The following is a 20,396-nucleotide window of genomic DNA, read 5'->3' as shown; positions in this document are numbered from 1 at the left end:
CGGCTAAGGAGAGTCAACTGTATTCTGAGGTGAGCGTGCGTCTTTGTCGAACATGTGATGTAGGGAGGAGGGATCAGAGGAGAGAGAGAATATATACTCCTGCACTAGGCAGTATAACAGAGAGAGAGAGAGAGAGAGAGAGAGAAGGACAGACAGCACTGAGGGGAGGGGAACACACACACTCTGTCACACTCTCCCCCACCACAGCCTCTGTAGGAAGACAGAGCGGATCTTGACGTTGAAGATGTACGTCTGCGTGAGAGGAGCATCCGGGCGACGGCAATAGATCCTAAAGCTGCAAAGGACTACAAACAAACAAACAAACAGAGAGGGAGAGAGAGAGAGAGAGAGAGAGAGAGAGAGAGAGAGAGAGGAAGAGAGAGCCAGAGGGAAAGACAGCAGCCTTTTCAGAGAGGGCCAAACAGGGTGGAAGATTTTGGAACATTCGCAGGTTTCTGCTTTTGCAAAGGATCTTATAAAGGACCTTTCTGGGGTTTTCTCCTCCTCTCTGCCTCTTGCTGTGTGCGGGGAGCTCCCACCACCTCCGCTGCTGCTGCTGCTGCTGCTGCTGCTGGTGTGAGGTTATACTCTCCGGGCTTCCGGCGTGCACAGCACCAGAGCATCCTGCTTGAGTGAGCCATGAGCGAGGCGAAGAAGGGCGAGCTCGCCATCCGGGACAAAGCCATCCTGCACCAGCAGAGGCGTCTGAAGCAGGCCACCCAGTTCTCGCACAAGGACTCGGCCGACCTCCTGCCCCTGGACGGGCTCAAGAGACTGGGCACGTCCAAAGACCTGGTGAGTGGGACCGGACGGCCGATCGGGTTCATCATTGACTTGAGAGTTGAGGCAGTTGGTAAAGGTTGAGTTCAAGTGGAAGAAGGTTTCAGATTGTAGTGGCATGTCTGACAACATCTGAGAGAAATAGTAGAAGGTGGTTAGTGATATTGTCAAACTTGAGATAGACACCAGAGGCATCATCTTTTCATAATTCCACCCATTCTTCGTCTTTATGTCAAAACCCTGAAGCCTACATTACCCACAATTCACCGCTGAGCCGTTTGATGGGAAATTCAGGTGTCGGTGTCTAGTCGAGCAGCAGACAAAGGTTTTGAAAAATATATATTTTTTCATACTGGTAGTCTTCAGACGCAACCAGCGCTGACTCACGTGACATCACGTGAGGACATGGCTCCAACGCGATGAGGACTTTTTCCCCACACATGCACGACGAGGGCCCTCCAGCACCTGTAAACAGGTGACTAGAGTGTGTGACTTGTGTGATGTGTGACGTCGGCGAAGTTGCCCTTTAATCGCTTTAACACAAACCCCAGAACAGGAAACTGATGATTATAGTTTCACTATCGATCAATCTGCCAGTTATCCCCAAACAGCTGTTCAGTCAGCTGTCAGATACGGCCGAGATAAAACAGGAAGTCATCACATCCGAGAGGCTGGAACCAGAGAACATTTTGGATTTGACTTGAAAAAAATGACTTGTTGCTGTTTAATGTTCCGACAATTATCGCAGCCCCGAACGTGTCCGTGCCTGGTTTCACCCACTCTAAGACGTGACGTCTTTGCGTGTCTTTGTTTTGTCTGGCGAACAGCCACAAATCCAAAAATATTAAATAAATTATTATTATATAAAAAAAGAAAAGAAAATCATCCACACTGCAGAAACTTGGGGCAGGTGTACAACCACCAATTGGCTTTAAGTGCCAATGCATTGTTCTGCTGTATGTACTGTACTGTGTGTCATGAAACGGGAATCATTTGTGGCCGAAAGGATCATGAAAGATTCAGAGCGCTGCTCTCTGCTCACAGAGGAGGGAACACCAACACCTCACTGTGCAGGAGGATTCAGAAATTGAAGGATGGGAAGACCAACCTGCATGTTGAGTGGGACACGTCCAAACCTCTTGCACCTTCCCCTTCCTCCCCGAACCCGCGCCACCAATCTGTATCAACACCGTGGAGGAAACTCCCCCGTCAAAATGTCCACGATTCATTGCTCCGCCCGACACAGTTCTGGGTTTCCGATGGCAGCCTCCCAGATTCCCCTGAGCTCTCCAAGAACCCCCCCCCCCCCGCTCTTCTTCTTCTTCTTCTTCTTTCATGGACTTACATTTCGAATTAATCCAATGATAGATATGTTCTCTCCTGTCTGTCTTCCCTCCTTCATGCATACCAATTTTTATTTTTGGTTTTTTTTACAGCCAAGCTAATAATCCACCCGGTCTGTCGACTGAGCCATTTTGCATCTAGTGCCGTTGTCAAGTCCAAAATGTTCTCTCCTTCTCTATTTGTGCACAGAATTCGTCGTGTTTTGGGAAGTCTTTCCGACATTTCCTTGACTTTGCACACACAGTATCATAAGTTGATCAGCATCATAGCTGCGGGGGGGCCTGCTCATGTACGGGGCCCAGAATTTGGTGCTACGCCCCTGGCTGCACGTTCCATTAAAGAGACAGTTAGATGTAAGCAGCGCATGTTAGCATTGTCATTCTGAGCAGACTGTCGTTAAGCTTTACCTAAATCAAAGCCGATAGCTAGACGGTAGACTTCACTAGAGACTCACAATGCCTGCGAGTCTCTCCGGCGAAAACAGATTAGCCGAATGTTGGCACGCATCTGAAACACAATAAAGCAAGTCATGATACGATTTCCCCGAATTTTCTATTAAATTCGAGGAGCTTAATGTTTTTGGATATCTCCTGCAGCCTGGGAGGAATGAAAGAACAGAACGAGGCTCGTCTCGAGAGTTATAAACAGAAAAATACGTGGCGCAGATGCGGCCACAGGGAGAGCGGTGCAATTTCCGTGCCGTCTGTAACAAGTGCTATTTTTCGGTGTCATAATAGCTTGAGGAAGCTTGAGAGTGGAAATTGCTGCCGCGTCTGTATCTTCTCTCTGCAGACAGGCGGCAACTTCACTCGCAGACTCTGAATAGACATGGACGGACTGTAGGACAAGAAAAGCCATGTGACTCCGACGCGGCACGCATACAAACGTCCTGTTGGTCCGACTCCACATCCGTCTCGGCTTGTGGCCTCCATATGCAAAGGTCAAACCTTAAAGTCCAGACATTGATCTTTAACAGCGAATTATCATTTTTATATAAACGATTCATTGCTGGACGAAGCCTAGATTCAAATGTTTTTTAATTTAAAGGGACAAAAACCGTCAACTTCATTTTCTAAAAAAAGGGGACAATATTATTAGTTTTTTTAAATTTGAAAACAACAACAAGCTGCAGCTCCATCTAATGGTATTGAGTAATACACCTATTCACTTTTTTTTGCTGAGAGTTAAAGGAGAAGATCAACACCATTTGGCAGACGGTTACCTCGACGGTCACTAAATAAATAAACCGCTACTCTATTAATTGGTACATTAAGAGAAATGCAAAAAAAAAAAGTTACGTGCTTCATTATTTTGGTGTCTTGACTTTCTGTAATGTGAGCAGAGCAGGTTAGTGAACTGTTATTTGTCAAGAGATATTTACCTATGTAAATTCATATACAGATTCAACAAACGAGGTGAAACATGTTAATTCGTCACCTTTAAAGGGGGTTGGTAAGTGAGATGACACATGAGAGTTGTATCTATCTGGCTAATTCTTGGCAAGAAACGCCTTAAGCATAAATCCCCAAAATGCTGAACTACTCCTTTAAATATCCAAATAACAAGTCCGCTGCTAGACCCTGCTCTCAGTGCATAATGAAGAGAACACAATCCACTCACAGCAACCTACAACCTTGTCTTTCTCCCTCCTGAATTCTGCTGGCTGGACTGTTCTGTCCAGTGTGCGATTCACAAAGCGCGGCGCCACATTATGTAAGAGTGAATTTGTTTTGCTGCTCTTTTAGCCCGAGGTCCTCTCCCTCTCATCATCATCATCATCATCATCATCATCATCATCATCATCATCAGCAGCAGCAGCAGCAGCAGCCGCCTCAGCCCGGCCATGTTGTGCTGCAGAGTGAGCGATGCAGTGAGCATGAAAAGGGCAGAAAATCCACGGCTCTAACGCCAGAGAGCGATGGAGGGGAAGGAGGGAGACGGCGGGAGATGGGGGTCAGGGAGGATGCATTGGTTTTCAGTGCCGCTCTTTTATATAACACAATGCAGCGCAGCGCTTTGAGTACATACACGGGCGAAGAAGACAAAGTCGACTGGAGAGAACTGGAGTAGACAGCGTGCGTCCGTGAGTCTGGATGATGGAGTCGGAAACATCTGAGGCCCAGTTACGCTAACACCTGAGCTCAGCATGGACCGAGGGGCTGTTGCGTAACTTCACTGTTTTTCCACTGTGAACACTCAACATGGTGACTTTCCAAGCTGAGGGAAGTTCAAATGAAGAGGTTTCGTAAGCAGCAAGTGTTATAATGCCCAAAATGTGAAGGATAAACGCATTAACAAACTCATATAATGGCAGGCAAATCTGCATTTTGTATCTTTGGAAAACCAAACCCTTCTGAAGTATTGTCCCTCTTGCGGCAGCTTATGTCATTATGGTTATTTTTATCAAAAGGAAATATAGAACTGAAAGTCTGGTCGATAATTGGCAAATGTGGATGATATATCAGCTTATAAGTACAGACCTCAAGGATTTTCTGTCACGAGCAAAATTAAAATCCAGAGAAATATTGCAAAACAAAAAATTGTTACTGTGAGCCTCAACAAAAAAAAAAACCCAGTGTCCTCCAAAATGTTCCTCCTGGTCTAATTTCGTTGCACACACCTCGCCTGCCTCCTCCTTCTTCTTCTGCTGCTCCCTGCAGCTCAGCTGTTCATTTGCTCATGTCCCTCTCTTACAGATGAGTGAGTCAGAAACCTGTGTGTGTGTGTGTGTGTGTCTGTGTGAGTGAGTGAAGGCCTGTCTAATCAAGAGACTGGAGTCTCCAGGTACTTCTGAGGATGATCAAAAGCTACAGAACTGGGCATGAAGGTAGAACTGTGTGGCGTAGGAGGAAAAACGTGAGCGGTGCATTAAACCGGACTTCAATTTGTGGTTGCAGAACATTATGTCCAATGCCAAGCCATTGGTTAGACATTTAAAAGACACATCCGAGACATGGATAAGCGGCTACGCTCTCCTCGAACGTGGATTTTCTGGACTTGCTGGATCTCCTGTCCTCTCAAAAAACAGTCCTGAATGTGTAAGAGCAGACGGTGCACACAGTGTGTCTAATCCTGGAACAGGTTCTTATACTCGTATGCATCCTGATTCACTCGCCGAGCACAGTTGTTTCATTTTCCCCCCCAGGCGGCAAAGTAGCACTTCAAAGTGAAGAGCAAACACGACAACGCACCGCGGCTGCGATTGTCGTCCCCCCTCGAGATTTTGCCTCCTCCCTCCAAAGCCAACCGTGTTAAATCGGTTCAGATGCAGGCTTCGTTATCGGAGCGGGGTTGGTTAGCGTGAACCTCTGTGTCATCTGGAGCTGTGGATGGGGCGGCAACACTCGCTCGGCTGCTGCCTCGGTGCTGTGTAGGAAGACGGGAGGCTAAAAATACCCGGCAAACACGGCCACCACAACCCCAACAGCAGAAGAGGAGGGGAACACATAATGATACTGGGAAACACGTCTGTGGGGGGAACGACATAAAGTGCGGCTCATGCGGCGTCAGAAGGAATTTGAAAATCAATTTCATAATCCGGCTTTGTCAACCAGAGTGTTTTCAGCACTAATGTAATTAGATGAAAACATTAGGGTATATACACTGGAGAATGAAAATAAATCTTCAGATGAATAATTAATCAATTATTGATTCATCATAGGATCAAATCATTAACTATATCCTCCATCGTCATCAAATGAGCAAGCTGGAGTTTTACCTGCGAATTGTATTTCATGGACGACTTCAGCATCGGACAAGGAAACAAAAGGAGAGAGATGTTAAACGAGGATGAAGAGGAAGTGGGGAGGAAGGCAGGCGGCAGATGTGAAGCGGCCGGTGCTTCCTTGTGGGGTTGCGACAGGAAGTCAGCGGCTATAGGACATCCCCTCAGAATGAGAAGGAGAACATTACAAAGCCCACGTGACCGGCTGGATGAGAGAGAGACAGGTCTGTCGCAGTCAGATAATTAGTCCACATGGCAATTAACCTCTAATCTGCCTCACAGAGGGAAAAGTACAGAGGAATACAGGGAGGAGGAGGAGGAGGAGGAGGAGGAGGAGGAGGAGGATGAAGAGCGTTGGCGTCACACATTAAATGTTGTCTTTATGTCCCACTGACAGAGGACCGGTCTGGACTAGTTGATGAATCACATCAGCAAAATCAGCCACAGACAAAGTATGAATGGACACAAAGGACCAGGTTTTAGCTTGACCCACTTTGCCAGACGAGACATCGTAATTGATATTCTTTTGAAGCGCGAAGCATGAATACGTGTTATTATGGATCAGTCAATCTTTTTTTTTTTTAAGGCGCACAACTCCAATGAAAAGAACAAAACCAACAACGTCCGTCTCGTAAATACTTTTCAGCAACAACAACAGCTCTGATCCGTCTGCGGCGGGAGACTCTCGAGGGGCCGCAGATCGGGAAGGTGAGGCGAGGGTCACGGTGACATTTCTGTCGCCGCGCTCGCTCGTCTGCCTCTGCTGTAAGGAGACAATGAGAGGAGTGCAGGACTGAACTAAAAAGATGATAAAAAAAAATGGATCTGGAAAAGAACTATTTTAGTGCAACAGCTCTATTTTTACACAGTGACGTCCACCAGCCGTGTTCAAACACTTCTGTCTGGACTAACATTAGACAGTGAAGAAGAAAAGAACTATCAATTCCGATGGAAATGTATCAACTGTAACATGAAAAATAAAAAAGTACGACAACTAAAAGACCACAACAGCAACAATTTCCAGCAGTTAGTTTGCATTAAGTCAATGCCCCTCATTCTCTGCTGAGCGAAATAAACCGCAGTGAAAGCTTTCTTTCTTCAGCTGCATCAATATCTGTATGATATATATATATATATATATATATCACATGCTCGGGAGACACGTTATCATCCAAAAAATCACCTGCATGCTGTGAAAACTGCAGACACAGATTACACCTCAGTGATGCCAATTCCACCACAGCTGCTTCAACAGTTAAAAAAAAAAGAAAAAAAAAGAATAAAAAGGAGTGTGCCAGCAGGTTGCGTTGTGGGACAAGGCCGCCCGCCGCCCTTCATTTAGTTCCAGTGCCGACACGCGTGTTCTCGGCCTGTTAACAAGCACATAGTGGAATGCGGTGCTGAGGGATGTGTCGAAAGATCTGTCACCAGGGAAGAGACGTGCTTCACATGATCATGAATTAAGGGACTTTCCACGCTGGTGGCGAGTGACGTTCATAATGAGTTTTCAAAAGTCTGACGCTGTGGGGCCCATCTCGCTTAACGACGCCGAAAGAGAACCAGTTTTAAGTAAATTTTCCATGATGCCTTGCGTCTGTTTTTAGCGTGGGCAAAGTATGCCGAACTAGTTTTTAGCAGTTCCTGCTTGCAGGGTTACCCATGGATGTACGAGACAACTGTCGAAAACTGAAAAATGTCCTGCAATGTGGTTTCGAAAGGGATCCTTGGATGTTATATGCACAAATTAATGACACTTTTGATGTCTATCAACCGCTCAGAGCTTTAAAATGTACAGTCTCAAAGGGAAATTTGGAGGAGCTGGAGATCAAACCAGGAACCTTTTCCAGACTACTTAACAAACTCACGAGCGTATGTCTGACAACGTGTGACCCTAAAAATATATGTGTGTGAGGTGGACGTGTTCAGGTTTGTCCGATTTGTGACGGAAATTGCAGCAGTTGGGGTTTCAAAGTACATCAATTGCCTCCATCTCACCATAATTCACCTCACACAGTGTTTTCCTGCCTCGTGCCTTCTCACTTTGCCAAAGACCAAGTGCAAGATTATTCACCCCTGAAATGTAAAAACACAGGGGGGAAACATGCGCCAGCACCTAATGCCACCAGCTAACAGCTTGTTGTTAACATGATTTGCTCTGGAGCTGATCCAGGAGCAGTTAGGGGCATTCGGAGGACGCAGGGGGAGGAAAAAAACATAACGGCTGAAATTACATTGTGTTCATCATTGTCAATCAGATTTCGCTCCCCTGCCGTTTGATGAGAGCGCAGAGGAGAGAGATGATCACGCACTGACAGAATGCATAATCAAACTCCCATGTGTCTCTTCTCCAACCTGTTGACATAATTTTACATCATTTCCCTCCGTCTTATCCCCTATGCCTACTGAATAAAACAACTCTGGTACGCCACCAGACTTCATCAACGTTAAAATAATATTTGCCATGCTTTTGCTGATTCGTAGACGCAAATAAGCCCCTGATCTCTCACCGTTCGCGCTCCCTCCACCCCCTCCTGAAATGAGCGTAATGCTGTTAATAAATGAATAATTCATCCCGTGAGTGCCGGGGCGGAAAAGGAGGTCAGCTGTTACGGTATGCAGAGAGGCCAATGTCAAGAACGCAAACAATATTTTTTCTGTTGTCAAACCTAAAGTGGAGCCGCTGATTGGATTTTGATTAGTTCCAATGTCGAGAAGCTCGATGTGAATGCTCCGATTTGTGGAGAGCTCGTGACGTGGGGGTAGGGGGGAGTGGAGGAAAAGATTACCTTGAAGGATTAGCATCACTCTTGTCTTATCTTAGGGTTTGGGGTCGGTTGTGGAAAATTAATTGAATCGATGAAAGGAAGCAAAGAAAACCCCCCCGACTTCTATCGATTGCAATGGAAGCCAGAAGGAGACGGAGGGAGAGGAGTGATAAGAAAAGGAAAAGCAAAACACAAAAGAAAGGTGGCGAGTAAAGGAAGAAATGAAAGGCAATGGAGGAAAGTGAGCAACGACAAGGACAGGAAAGAGAGGAAAATAGATGAGGAAAGGACAATGGTTGGAAATGAAGGGGGGAGGAGGAGGAGGGATGTAAAGAGGAGAGGAGAAGAGGCCATCGTCACTGTCTGTTTATAACTTGGCTAAGCACTATACCCAGCCACAGCTGGAAGCTCGGAGCGGAACAAATGGGCCAAATCGAACTCGGTGACATGGGCGGTGATTACTAGTTTGGAGCGCTGTTGTTTTGCAGCAGCCGCCCGAGAGAGGCGTATGAACTGTCTGCTGCAGAAGAGAAAGAAAAGCTCTTTGACCTAGCGACCAGCTCCCAAAAATAAAAAGACTCCTTGACAATCTGCGGAAGGTGTTGGATTGAGCCTCGGACGCACAGAGTGGCGTGTGGCACGAGGCGCCGTTGAGGCATAACGACGGATAACACAGAGCGAGGCCACAGACGCTCAGACGTGGCCGGGCATGAGGAGATGTTATTACTACCACTGTAAGGTTGTACCTGCCTGGGTCTCTGGGGCCCCTTGTCTTATTTGTTTTTGCTCCCTCCATATTTTTTCCCTGGCTTCTTCTCGCTCGCCGGGCCATGAAATCCGTCCTTGACGTCGTTCTGATTCTGCGCAGGAATCAGCAGAATCTAGCGTTGCACGTCTAACAGAGCAGGACATCATATAATGAGCAGTAATGTGGGGGGGGACGGTCGGCGTATGCTTCGTCTCAATGGGGGTCGCAAGCTAAGCGATCGCAGCGGCTGGATGGAGTTCCCTCATAGACTGCGGAAGGTCAGCGTTTTTAATCAGCCATTCCCCTTTGTGATATCACACAATGCTATCATCCAGAATGCGTCATCTCAAAAACACATCAATCACGGATCTGCAATCAGCCGCCAAACTATCATTCGCCGAGAAGCTCGGAGTGTCCCCACAAGAACACGCTGCACAGATTTACAAATATGAAGAAGAGAGCTCCAGTCCGTGAGAATCGCTGCCATCACTTTCAGTAACAGTAGGATCAACCGCTGCAGCTTTGTGTTCTCCAGCAGCAGGAACACTGTGAAGTAGGTAGACAAACCGGCTGATTGTGTTAGGAAAGGAAAAGCAACAGGTGGGCAGATGGGGATTTCCTTTACGAGACTGGCAATCGCCCAAGATACTTAAAACCGGGACTTTATAGCTCCTCGGATGCCGGCGTCGGCCGGTAAAAGTTGTTCCGACACTTCACGAGAGGGGTTTCCATTTAATTTAGCTGAAGACATAAATCGTACAGAGCCAAAGTCATGACATAAACTCCCTGTCGGGCATCTGTTCCATTGGCTTCTATACTGTATAACTCCATTTCTCTTACCCGCCTCTCTCTCTCAACTTCACATCTAAACAAACGCTGCTCATATCTCATATATTTATGTCTACTTCGTTTGCCGAGCATGAAGATATGACAAGGAAACAGTCCAGATGTGACAAAACCAAGGAATAGTTCAACCCGATGTGCTGGGAGATAGAAATTATTATAATATGTTTTAAATAGTTTTAGCATTTGAGAGACCTTGAAAATGAAAAGCGAAGGCTTTGTGTTTTATTAATGCAGTGACTCTGCCAGTGTTGGGTGACCTGCTCTTTTCTGTCTGAACGCAGACTCTGTACTAGTAGGGCGGCAATGTGATTATGGAGGAACAGGCAGCGTAAATATGATTAACTCTTCATAGGGTCCAGAGGGAAAGGAGCCAGTCGTTCGCCACATGTTGTTTTGAAACAGTAGAAAAACAAACTGCGACATACATATTGTTAGAAAATGCCATAACCCCCGTTTGAATCGATATTGTCTGAAATGGTGTAGCTGTAAAGAAAACTTTCCCACTGCTTGTCTGTATGATAATATTTCCTGACTGGAGATAATCACAAGCCTCAAGAGTTAAGATGACATGTTCCATTAACAAGGTGACGTCTATATCTTTTTTTTCTTTCTGAGTAAATGTAACTTAGATCACAGTCTGTCACTAGCTATCAGTGACATTATCTTTTTGGATAATACAACTTTAAATATTTATGTTTTCCCAAAAACCAAGCACACGTTGCCTTTCCTTCAACGCAATGACTTTACACCAGTCGCCACCTCGGAGAGTTGAACTTATCGTTGAAGAACTGGATTACTAAGAATGTGCGTGCAGTTGCAGTAGGAAATGTCCACTGATCGAGGTGAACTGACCAAGGTGGCCTTCGCATGTCTGGTTGTCTCTGACCAACAGTCCACAACTCTACATCTGAAACCCTGAAAATATCAGATTTTAGCCATTTATTCTTGAAAAAGGATTGCACAAGCATCCTCCCTGAATTTCTGCCAGCATCTGCCGTTACCAAACACTGTTGGACAGAACCCATCTCCAATTTCCCACTGACATCTGTCATTCATATCTCGCCTATCGTCTCCCCCATCTCCAGCAACCTCACAGCATCGTGCAGCGTCGCCTGATGGAGGGGAACCTCACGCGGCTCCGGGGGGAGGCCCGGGAGATCAGCAACAGGGTCCGCTCCCCGCTGGCCGACGCCAAGGACGGACCGGCCGACGCCGAGGAGAGGAGCGAGAGCACGGCCGACGACTCCACGGAGGAGAGGGAGTCTCTGGAGGAGAGCGAGAGGAGCCTACGGTCGGACGAGGAGGACGACAGCAGCGAGGCCGGAGCCAGGCCGACGGCGGAGAAGACAGCGGGCACGGGGAGCTCCGCGCTCCTCGCAGCGCTGGTTGTTCACTGCAAGGTACCGAAACACTTTCATTGTTCTCTGCCTGTCAATCTCCACCCACGGTCAATGCTTTGACACTGCTGCATAAAAACTGAAAACAAGAGGCGATACAAAGACAGCACCACTACAAAGCTTGGCAGGACCTAGATGATGTCTCATTGGATCAGAAACACAAATAACTGAGTTATGGTGACTATTCCGTACATGGTCCGTGAACACATGGATCACAAGTGGATTAAATGCAGGTTGCAGGGCTAACAAGCATAATGTGGTACATACTTCAAACGCCCATGGTTGTTAACGTTATACGAAGGAATTTAAAATCAGTAACAGATCATCTCAGTTGGTAAATCATTCCAGAATTAGAAGTACCAGAGGACCACTATCAGCTGATCTAAGATGGCGCCCCCAGGCTCGTAGGGAGTTGGTTAATCCTTGACGTGAATAGGTTTGGTTGTGTAGAGCCTTAAAAGTCATCAATACAATTTTAAGAACAATAGGAAAAAGAAACAGGAAGACAATCAAGTGAGGGCCAGCTCTGTGAATACTGAGTGTATTGAAAATTAGCGGTGCACTTCTGAATCCTAGTACTGTAGATTCAGCGTTTTTCCCCCCCATTACTCATTGTGCAATGCCGAGTTTTATCATCAACGTACTGAAATGCAAAGTGTTCCTCAGTTACTCATTCTGCTGCTATTTTTAAACTTCAGGGAGAGAGAGACTGAGACAAAAGAGGCAGGTTTGTGGACCCTGCTGATATGCCAGTATAGTGCCCGTGAGGACAAAGGGGGCTCGGCGCAGTCGGTGCAGAGTAGGAAAGATCAAAACACGCCTCATGGAAACTTCCAAAGGGGGGGGGGGGGAATATCCTCGGGTCATGTGGACAAGGTATTGATTTATGAGGGAGCTGACGGGGGGAGAAGATGAACAGACGTGCTTACAGGAGTCAGGATGGGCGCTAGACAGTAAAAAAATAGCACATTAGATCAAAGTCTGACATTAAATTTGAGAAAATGTCAAACAAAAATGACCCACATGATAACACTTAATCCATGATGTTAAAAAACATGTCTAATATATATTTTGAAATGAAACTGAATCAGTTAAAGCTGGCTGATTATAACATGAGTGTTATTGTACAGGAGTATAGTCAAGGTCCAGTGCTCGCCTTGAAACTCTTTGCAGTGTGTAATCTGCTGATTATTCTTTCGATTTATGGTTCGGTCGATAAACTGTCAGTAAATTGTGGAAACCTCCCCTCACCTCTTCCATCCTCTTTCAGTCGCCTTGCTTTGTCCAAAACCATAAGCATACCAGTCATTCAGCCATATCAACGAGAAAATATTGACATTTGAGAAGCTGAAACCTGCATAAGTTGTATTTAAACTACACGTTATTTCCAAGAACATCTGTGTTATGCCGGGCCCGCAGTTTACCTGGAAGTAAATAACAGTAAAATACCATAAAGTAGGCGAGATGTAATAGATGAGATGATATATCTCACATGCATATGTTCTGAATACATATGGCAGCATACATGCTTCCTGTATATATATATGTTGTCCCCTAGAAACATTTTCTCCTTGTGCACATGTTGCATGGCATCAGCTAAGAGGAAGCTGAATAGAAAAAAAGGAGGCAGCTCCAGACAAGGGTTCCCCATAAACCACCACAATCTGCTGCACAATAGCTGAAATGTGTCTTTGTGACATGACGTGCCCTGCAGGCAGCAGAGCAACTGTGGGATGCAAAAAGGAAATAAAACAAGTCAAGGGAAACTAGGACGAATTGCCTGTTTGTATTACGACTGTAATAAACTGTTGTGTATCCCCGGGAAATAAAAAAAGAAGAATATATTAATTTCCTTTTTTTTTTTTAAACTAGAGGTATAGAATAGAATAAAATAGAATAGAAGCTTTTGTCATTGCTTTTGTCATTGTATTGTCATTGCACATGTAAAACTGTACAACGGAATTTTTAAAACGAAAGGTAATGATAGATGCGAAGATTAAGCCGGTGTATATACGTTAAATGTAAAGCCACTTCAAAGAGATCGTTAGCTTAGGTTAGCACAAAGAAGATGGGAGAAATAGTTAAGACACAACACTGAGCCCAACACGATGAACGCATCAATGAACAGTTGCCTATTCACACATCCAGAAGGTTGTGGAGCAATGTTATTCATTAAATTGGAGTCGTATCTCTCGGGATTAATAAATGTTATCTCTGGTTTTGGTCTGTACCAACTCCTGAGGGAAAGATTAAAATATATATATATATATATATATATATATATATATATATATATATTTCATGCTCTAGTGGTGCATTGTAGATCATTAACTCTGAAAAATCAAAGTGCACCAAAGTGACTAAAGAATCATCATCATCATCCTGTTGGGAGCTGGAGTCAGCAACAAGAAGTTAACAGATCAGCAAAAACAATAAACCAACCACTGGTGATCTGTTATAGATTACCCCTGTTGGTTTATTTTTAACTTGATTAGTGTAGTGTGCAGCCTGCAGCGGTTAGCGATTTAAAACTCCCAACACAGGATCAATGCAGATCAGGTCAGGAACACAAAATAACATTCGACTCAAACACAAGTACACTCGCTTGGAAAAAACGCCAGCAGCCATTAGGGAAGGTTTGTTTCGTTTGTGCCAAAGTTGGTTAACCGCTGAATTGGACCGTTTTCTCAGAGATCGTTGGGTTTTTCCAGGGGCTCCCCACGGTTGTGTTCATGTGCCGCGAGTGACTGATAGTTTCCTCACGTGCGGCGATGCCACTGACTGAAATGGAAAATCACACTGTGTCATCAACCCCCTCCTCCCCCATCCCCTCTTCTCTCTCCGTCTTCCCCACAGTGCTGCGAGGCTGAAGTCAAGGCATCCATCAACACCGGCAGCCAACACAACCACATCTCCACCTCCTGCTGCCAGAGGCTGGGGTGAGGAAACACTTTGAACGGCACGAACCCCTTCACACGTGTACTTTTACTAAAGCGTTTAGACGAATCAATCCAAGGTAAATGCTGAACCCCCAAAAAACGAGAGGAGTAAAGACCACAAGTATAAAGACAAATAGATGGGAAGTGTTCCAAAAGACTTTAAGGAGAACCTGAGCGATCACGGCTTACAAACTCGTAGGGCGGATTTTTGTCTCGACCCCGGAATCACCTTTATCTTTAAAGAAGCAACATTGAAATGCCAAATAAAGCTCAGACTTAAGATCAGAGTCGGAGTGGGAAAAGGATCTGACATTTTGCCTTCCTGCCCTAAATTGAATATATCGGGGTTGTTTGTGTGTGTGTGTGTGTGTGTGTGTGTTATTAGACTGGTGCCCGTCCAGGACAGCTCATCGTGTGAGGTGAGCAGCTCAGTGACGGGTCTGCAGCTGCAGCTGGGCCGACAGAAGCTCCAGTGTTCAGCCTATGTCAAAGGTAACAAATATTTAAATCAAACCGTAGGAATGTATAGTGACTTTTGTAGCATTGGATGAACTCTGGCCGAACGATAGGACTAAATGAGAAGCTGAGGGGATCGACTCTCATTCTAATTTTAATGGCAATCGCAAGACGTTGCACACAAATCCACGGAGGATCATGACGTCGGTTGTGTTCATCGTCTGGCTGCAGCATGACGGTTTGATTTGACATTTCACTCTGTGAGTGGAAACTGTGACCTGCTGGTGGCGCTAACTTTAAATCAGGGGATTATAAAAAAAAGTCATCAGGATTTATCGTCCGGGCAACAGGGATATTCATGGCCCAATTTCACGGCAATCCATCATGTGGCTGTTGAGGGTTGTTTCACTTTAAAAACTACAAATGTAGTAGTAATCTATTATTTCATGTTGCGCTTTGTGTCCAGGACCTTCTCCTCAATCTCCTCACCAGTGAATAATGACTTAATAGTGACTAATGACACTGATTTGAATCGCCGTGCCCAGCGCCCGGCTCCTTTCGTTGCACATTTCATTTCTCACTGTGATCCAAAACTCTCACTTTGACGGGGGGGGGGGGGGGCAAAAGTCCCCACCCGCCCTCACGCGTACAAATGTCGATCAGACCTCATTTGCACAAGAAGGATCCGTTTGGTTGCACGGTCGACTTAGCCTGGTTTGAAGCCGATGCGAGTAGGTTCCCAAGAGGGTGTTAACGAACGGGAGTCGGGGCGGCTTTTTCGTAAAAGCAGTAATGTAATTGTGTTTATCCCTTTCCTTTCCCCTCTGCTCTTATCTTTCTTCCTTCTTCTTTTTCTCCTCTCGCTCTCAGAGGACGAGGCGTTTGAGCTGTGCCTCGGCCTTCAGACTCTGCTGGAGCTCAAAGTAAGTTTCTCATTTGCTTTGAGTCTTCTGATGCATATTTTTTGGGATATGTGCCCCCCCCATAAAAAAAGGTCACATGGCTTCAGCGGAAGTGATTGAAGCACAAGGCACACATTCTTAGATATAGATGCACCGTAAGTGGAGTTATCTGGCTGGGCACGGCGCTGTTTTCTATCTGCCGCCCGCTGTGCAGGTAAAACCCAGATCAGAACGAACCGAGGACGTCCTGTGATGTGAAATTTCGAAAATGTGCACATTCGAGAGCGATGCAATTTCAATGCCCTGAAGAGACTATCTGGCAGTCTGGAGGTGGTGTGCTCTCTCTCTCTCTCTCTTTTATTCCGCTGTTGCGTATGCTAATGCTAATTGGAGTGGGAGCGGAGAATTGGAAATGAACCTGAGCTCTAATTCTTTCTTCTTGTTGAAATTAGCCCTGAAGGATGTCGTAAATGAACGATGAACATTTCCCTCCAAAGCTCCAGCACTTGGAGCTTTAACTTTAAATTTTCATGCGCAACTTAGTAACGGATTATAATTTGATGGCATAAACCAGCAACATGGCGTTTACTGAAACGTTGTTGTAACACAGGGGACTGCAAAATAGTTTATTCCCACTTCCTCTTGAGAGCTATTGTACTGATTCTGTCCCGCCGTGTGTGCCGACTCAGTGCTGCCTGGACCTGAGCAGTCGGGTCCTGAAGCTGCAGGGATGCGGCGACGAGCTGCCCTTCCTGACCCCGTCGATGGCGGACGGCCAGTGCCAACGCGACACCAACGAGAACCTGTGAGGCCCGACCGACTGGCGGCGATCGCCTCCTTCGAATCCCGACCGGTCGCAGCGACGTGGCGGGGCGACGCCGTTTTTTTAAAAAGTTGGTCGTCTGGACCAGCCGACGACGGTGTCTCGCACTGCCAGAGCACGGACGAGCATTCGCCGCCGCCGCCGCCGCCTGCTGTTCTTGAGTTTACATCATTGTATTTGTTAGAATTAAGACTCTCACCATGATTATCTCTTATATTGAATTAGTGTAGTTCACGGAGCGGACGGCGGGAGAAGTTGTGAGCCGGTCCGATTCTCTGGGAGTCTAATCATTCTTTATGATTATACTATGTATTAAAAACCATTCCTCTGTTGAGCTCAGGTGCGCTGATGCTCTCTTAACGGGGAGAAAAAACCCCCGTCATAGTTATTCAAAGTGGACTTTTTTTTGTGATTTGACTGTAAATTTGTTTCACTTGTCAATGTCAATGACCAAAGTTTTAATTGTAAACTTAAATCATTCAGTTAGGATGTGGTTAAAGGAATAGTTTGGATACTTGGGACATCCACGCTTGTTTGGAATTTCAAAACTTTATGTATTACTTTTAGCCAACTATTTAAACTTCACGCTCAATACTAAAAATATAATTTTTCTTTCTCTTTTTCTTTTTCTAATCTAGTTGAGCTGCTCCACAATCTTAAATAAAGGAGACATTAGGTGTTAATTAGGGAAATCTAGTGCATGGTGCAGAGCCATATTTGCTGAAGGACGCAAGCTCATATTTACCGGTCATTTATGAAAGCGGGATCAATGTTCTCAGAACCAACATGAACACGAACAAGCGTATTATTTCCCCAAAATGTCAAAACTATTCCTTTAAGAGTCGACATTACATCACCCATCTAAAAAGTGGCGGTACACTCAGGATGCTCCGAGGAAATTTCGAATAGTCTTGATGTTTTTGGAAGTCTCGTATAACTGCGCGTGAATCAGGCTACTTCCTCTGCTCCTTACGAAACAGGAAGCGTTGCTCATCTAGAATTTTAAAAGAGATGCGAGGGGAAAAAATTCTTTGTAATAGCCCCTTGTATTCTTCTCTTTCCCTCTCAGAGAGACTGATGTGGTGACATTTTCCCGGGGCACACGTATAGACTGAATTGCAGTAGTTTCGATAAAATCCCCCTGAAAAAGATTTCAGGCCGGCCAGCCAAAACATACATGAGTCACACTCAGCGACAGGAACATGAAAACATTCCATCTGCATGACTTTGTAAAGTTCTGCCTTTGTACAAGTCTGCATGTTTGTGTACAAGTCTGATTGTGTCACGTGGAACGGACGTCTCGAAGGGGGCTGGATGTGTGTGTGTGTGTGTGTGTGTGTGTGTGTGAGACAGGAGTCTTTTTCTGCCTTGTTATGTCTCCGGATTCACATGGAGGGAAGGGGAGAAAGACTTGATCTTTCTTCAGCCGGTGAGAACAAGCTGCCCAAAGCACCGACCCCAGCTGCCTCTTTCAGGAGATTCTAATCACTCAGCTGAGGCTGCGCTTCGTGCCAAGGCCCCTCTCCGAGCTCCTCTTTTGGCCGACATTAGTCACTTTGACGCCTCATGTTTGCTAAATTTGCTTCGCCACGAGAGAGCTGAAGAACGCCCCCCCCCCCCCCACACTCCACTACAGTGCCACCTGCCTCGCTCCCTCTCTCGTCTCTCGTGTTTTCATAGTGCGGAGGGTCAAGCGCCGCCTCAGCGAAGGACATCGTGCTCTCTGCTTTAACAACACCTGAGCCGCGCCCCTGACTCACTGTGCTTTACAGCATCCCTCACGCCGGTCGTCCGCGCGTAGGTATGCCGATCGTTTGTCTGTCCGTTTTTCTCTTCTGATGTGACCAGTGACCTTCCTAGCGCCACATGACAGGAATCGATGTATGACAGAAAAAAATATTTTTGGTGTCTCCCTTCTTCTGAACAGTATTTTCTCTGCCTAATAAAAATGTGTATTCTGGCTATAGCTCCGCTTGTATTCATGTTGATTTTAACATTGAACTGACGCGGCACAGAGGAGTCTTATATGGAAGGGCAGACAGTTATAAATGTCTGGGTGAAGAATGTGACTCGGTGGACTCGGTGGTGGGAGGAGGGCTCCGCTGGAAGACGGACGGAGCAGCCGGTTTTTACTGGACCTCACGCTGATTCCCATGGTCCGCACTATAGCAGAAACACTCCTGAACGTGCCCGTCCCTGGTACATGATCTCGCTATATAAAGAAAACCTCGTCATGTCAGAACAGAGAAAGCAGATGTTCCCACAGCACCAGGGGGCTTCGTCACTTGACCCCTGTGACCGTTGAAGATTCCCTCCCTCGCGGTTCTGCCCCTCCGGCTCAGTCCCACGAGATTAGAGACGGTCCGGTCAGAGCAAGTCGGGTTTCACGTCCTCCAGAGGATCATAGTCAGGGGCTAATTACCTCAGACAACTGGAAAAATGTATTAATAAACTTCGTTTAATAAACTTCTTTAATAATAATAATAATCGTTTCAAGGCAAGAAAAAAAACATTTGCTCAAATGTGAGGACTTGTTGCTTTTCTCAATTTCATATAATTTTATATGGAATTTTAAATTATGATAAATAAAAATAGTTTGCCAGTGGCTATTGGTAATCAATTTCAAGTAACGTCTCAAGTCTTTATTATTAGTAGTATTTATCATTATCTTTATTATATGTTTTATCATAGCTGCTCCTGTGATGAGCAGAGGAAAAGTAATATCATATGACAAAAGTAAAGAGTAAAACAAAAACTTTACGGCTAAATAAATGTCGAACTAAATCAGTCTTAAAAAAAACTATCTGCATTAGAGTGGAGTTTAATTTCTGCTTTGACGCGTCTGTTTCCCGTGACAAATCCAAACTGCATTCATCTCGCCAGAGCTCCGAGGCGACGCCATGTATCCGTTGCGGCGCCGTGTGACAGCTCTCGGCCCCTGCGAGTCGGGGGAACACACATGAGGAGGAGGAGGGGCGAGAGAAACATGAAAATGACAACAAAGCTTGTTGGAGGGGCGCTGCCTCAATCGGCGCCCCTCGCTTGTTTTGAATCACTTCGCACACCACATCCTGTCAACGCTGCAGCAGGTAACGCCTCAGGTATAGGAAAGTACCACGACCCAATAAATTCTCACAGAAAAACACACACACACACACGCACACACAAATGCACAGCAGATGCTTCATCTCAAAAACCACACACTGATCACCTGAGACCTGACACGCACGTCATTGCAAGACTCACGACGGAGGGTATGTCGAGCTTTGAGGCAGCAGCGAATTCTTGAATGTGTCTGTGCAGTTTTGGAGGTGTTGCACACAGCGACGTGTCACATCTGCTCATACGATGTGCAGAAGCTTTTTCTCATCCAGCGGGCAGGTCTTGACTCAAAGGGTCTCGACTCAAAGCAAACGGCGGGAGCAAACTGATCGACAGCAGAGGATTTACAATAAATCTCGATAGAGAACTTAAGTCACGCGCATGGTAACGACATAGGTGTGACATGCTTCCAGGCTGCACGCGCATCATTCTTACGGTACAATGTGAAAATCATCTGCCAAAACATGGGACACATGTCTTCAGCAGATTCATACATTGTAATGATTTGAGTTAAACCTGATGCCAGTAGCAACTGCAAGTGTCATCTTCAGATATTTAAAAAAATAAATA

General features: G+C 45.8%; 1 protein-coding gene across 1 annotated transcript; it reads left to right on the top strand.

The window, feature by feature from the left end:
* The first annotated feature begins 143 nt into the window (after positions 1-143).
* Positions 144-18,690, top strand: nrip2 (nuclear receptor interacting protein 2). The gene is made up of 6 exons (XM_035611573.2): positions 144-795; positions 11,293-11,607; positions 14,461-14,543; positions 14,929-15,035; positions 15,870-15,922; positions 16,591-18,690. The coding sequence occupies exons 1-6, from the start codon at positions 640-642 to the stop codon at positions 16,708-16,710; spliced, it is 834 nt and encodes a 277-aa protein (XP_035467466.1). The 5' UTR covers positions 144-639; the 3' UTR covers positions 16,711-18,690.
* The last annotated feature ends 1,706 nt before the right edge of the window (positions 18,691-20,396 follow it).

Source organism: Scophthalmus maximus, chromosome 12, assembly GCF_022379125.1.
Source record: "Scophthalmus maximus strain ysfricsl-2021 chromosome 12, ASM2237912v1, whole genome shotgun sequence".
Classification (NCBI taxonomy): domain Eukaryota; kingdom Metazoa; phylum Chordata; class Actinopteri; order Pleuronectiformes; family Scophthalmidae; genus Scophthalmus; species Scophthalmus maximus.
The sequence above is the reverse complement of the archived record's forward strand: the minus strand, read 5'-3'. Positions and strand labels throughout refer to the sequence as shown.

Coding starts and splice junctions, on each gene's coding strand:
- nrip2 (XM_035611573.2), top strand. CDS start 640: ATGAGCGAGGCGAAGAAGGGCGAGCTCGCCATCCGGGACAAAGCCATC. Junction 11,608..14,460: donor CGCTGGTTGTTCACTGCAAG/GTACCGAAACAC, acceptor TCTTCCCCACAG/TGCTGCGAGGCTGAAGTCAA. Junction 15,036..15,869: donor GTGTTCAGCCTATGTCAAAG/GTAACAAATATT, acceptor TCTCGCTCTCAG/AGGACGAGGCGTTTGAGCTG.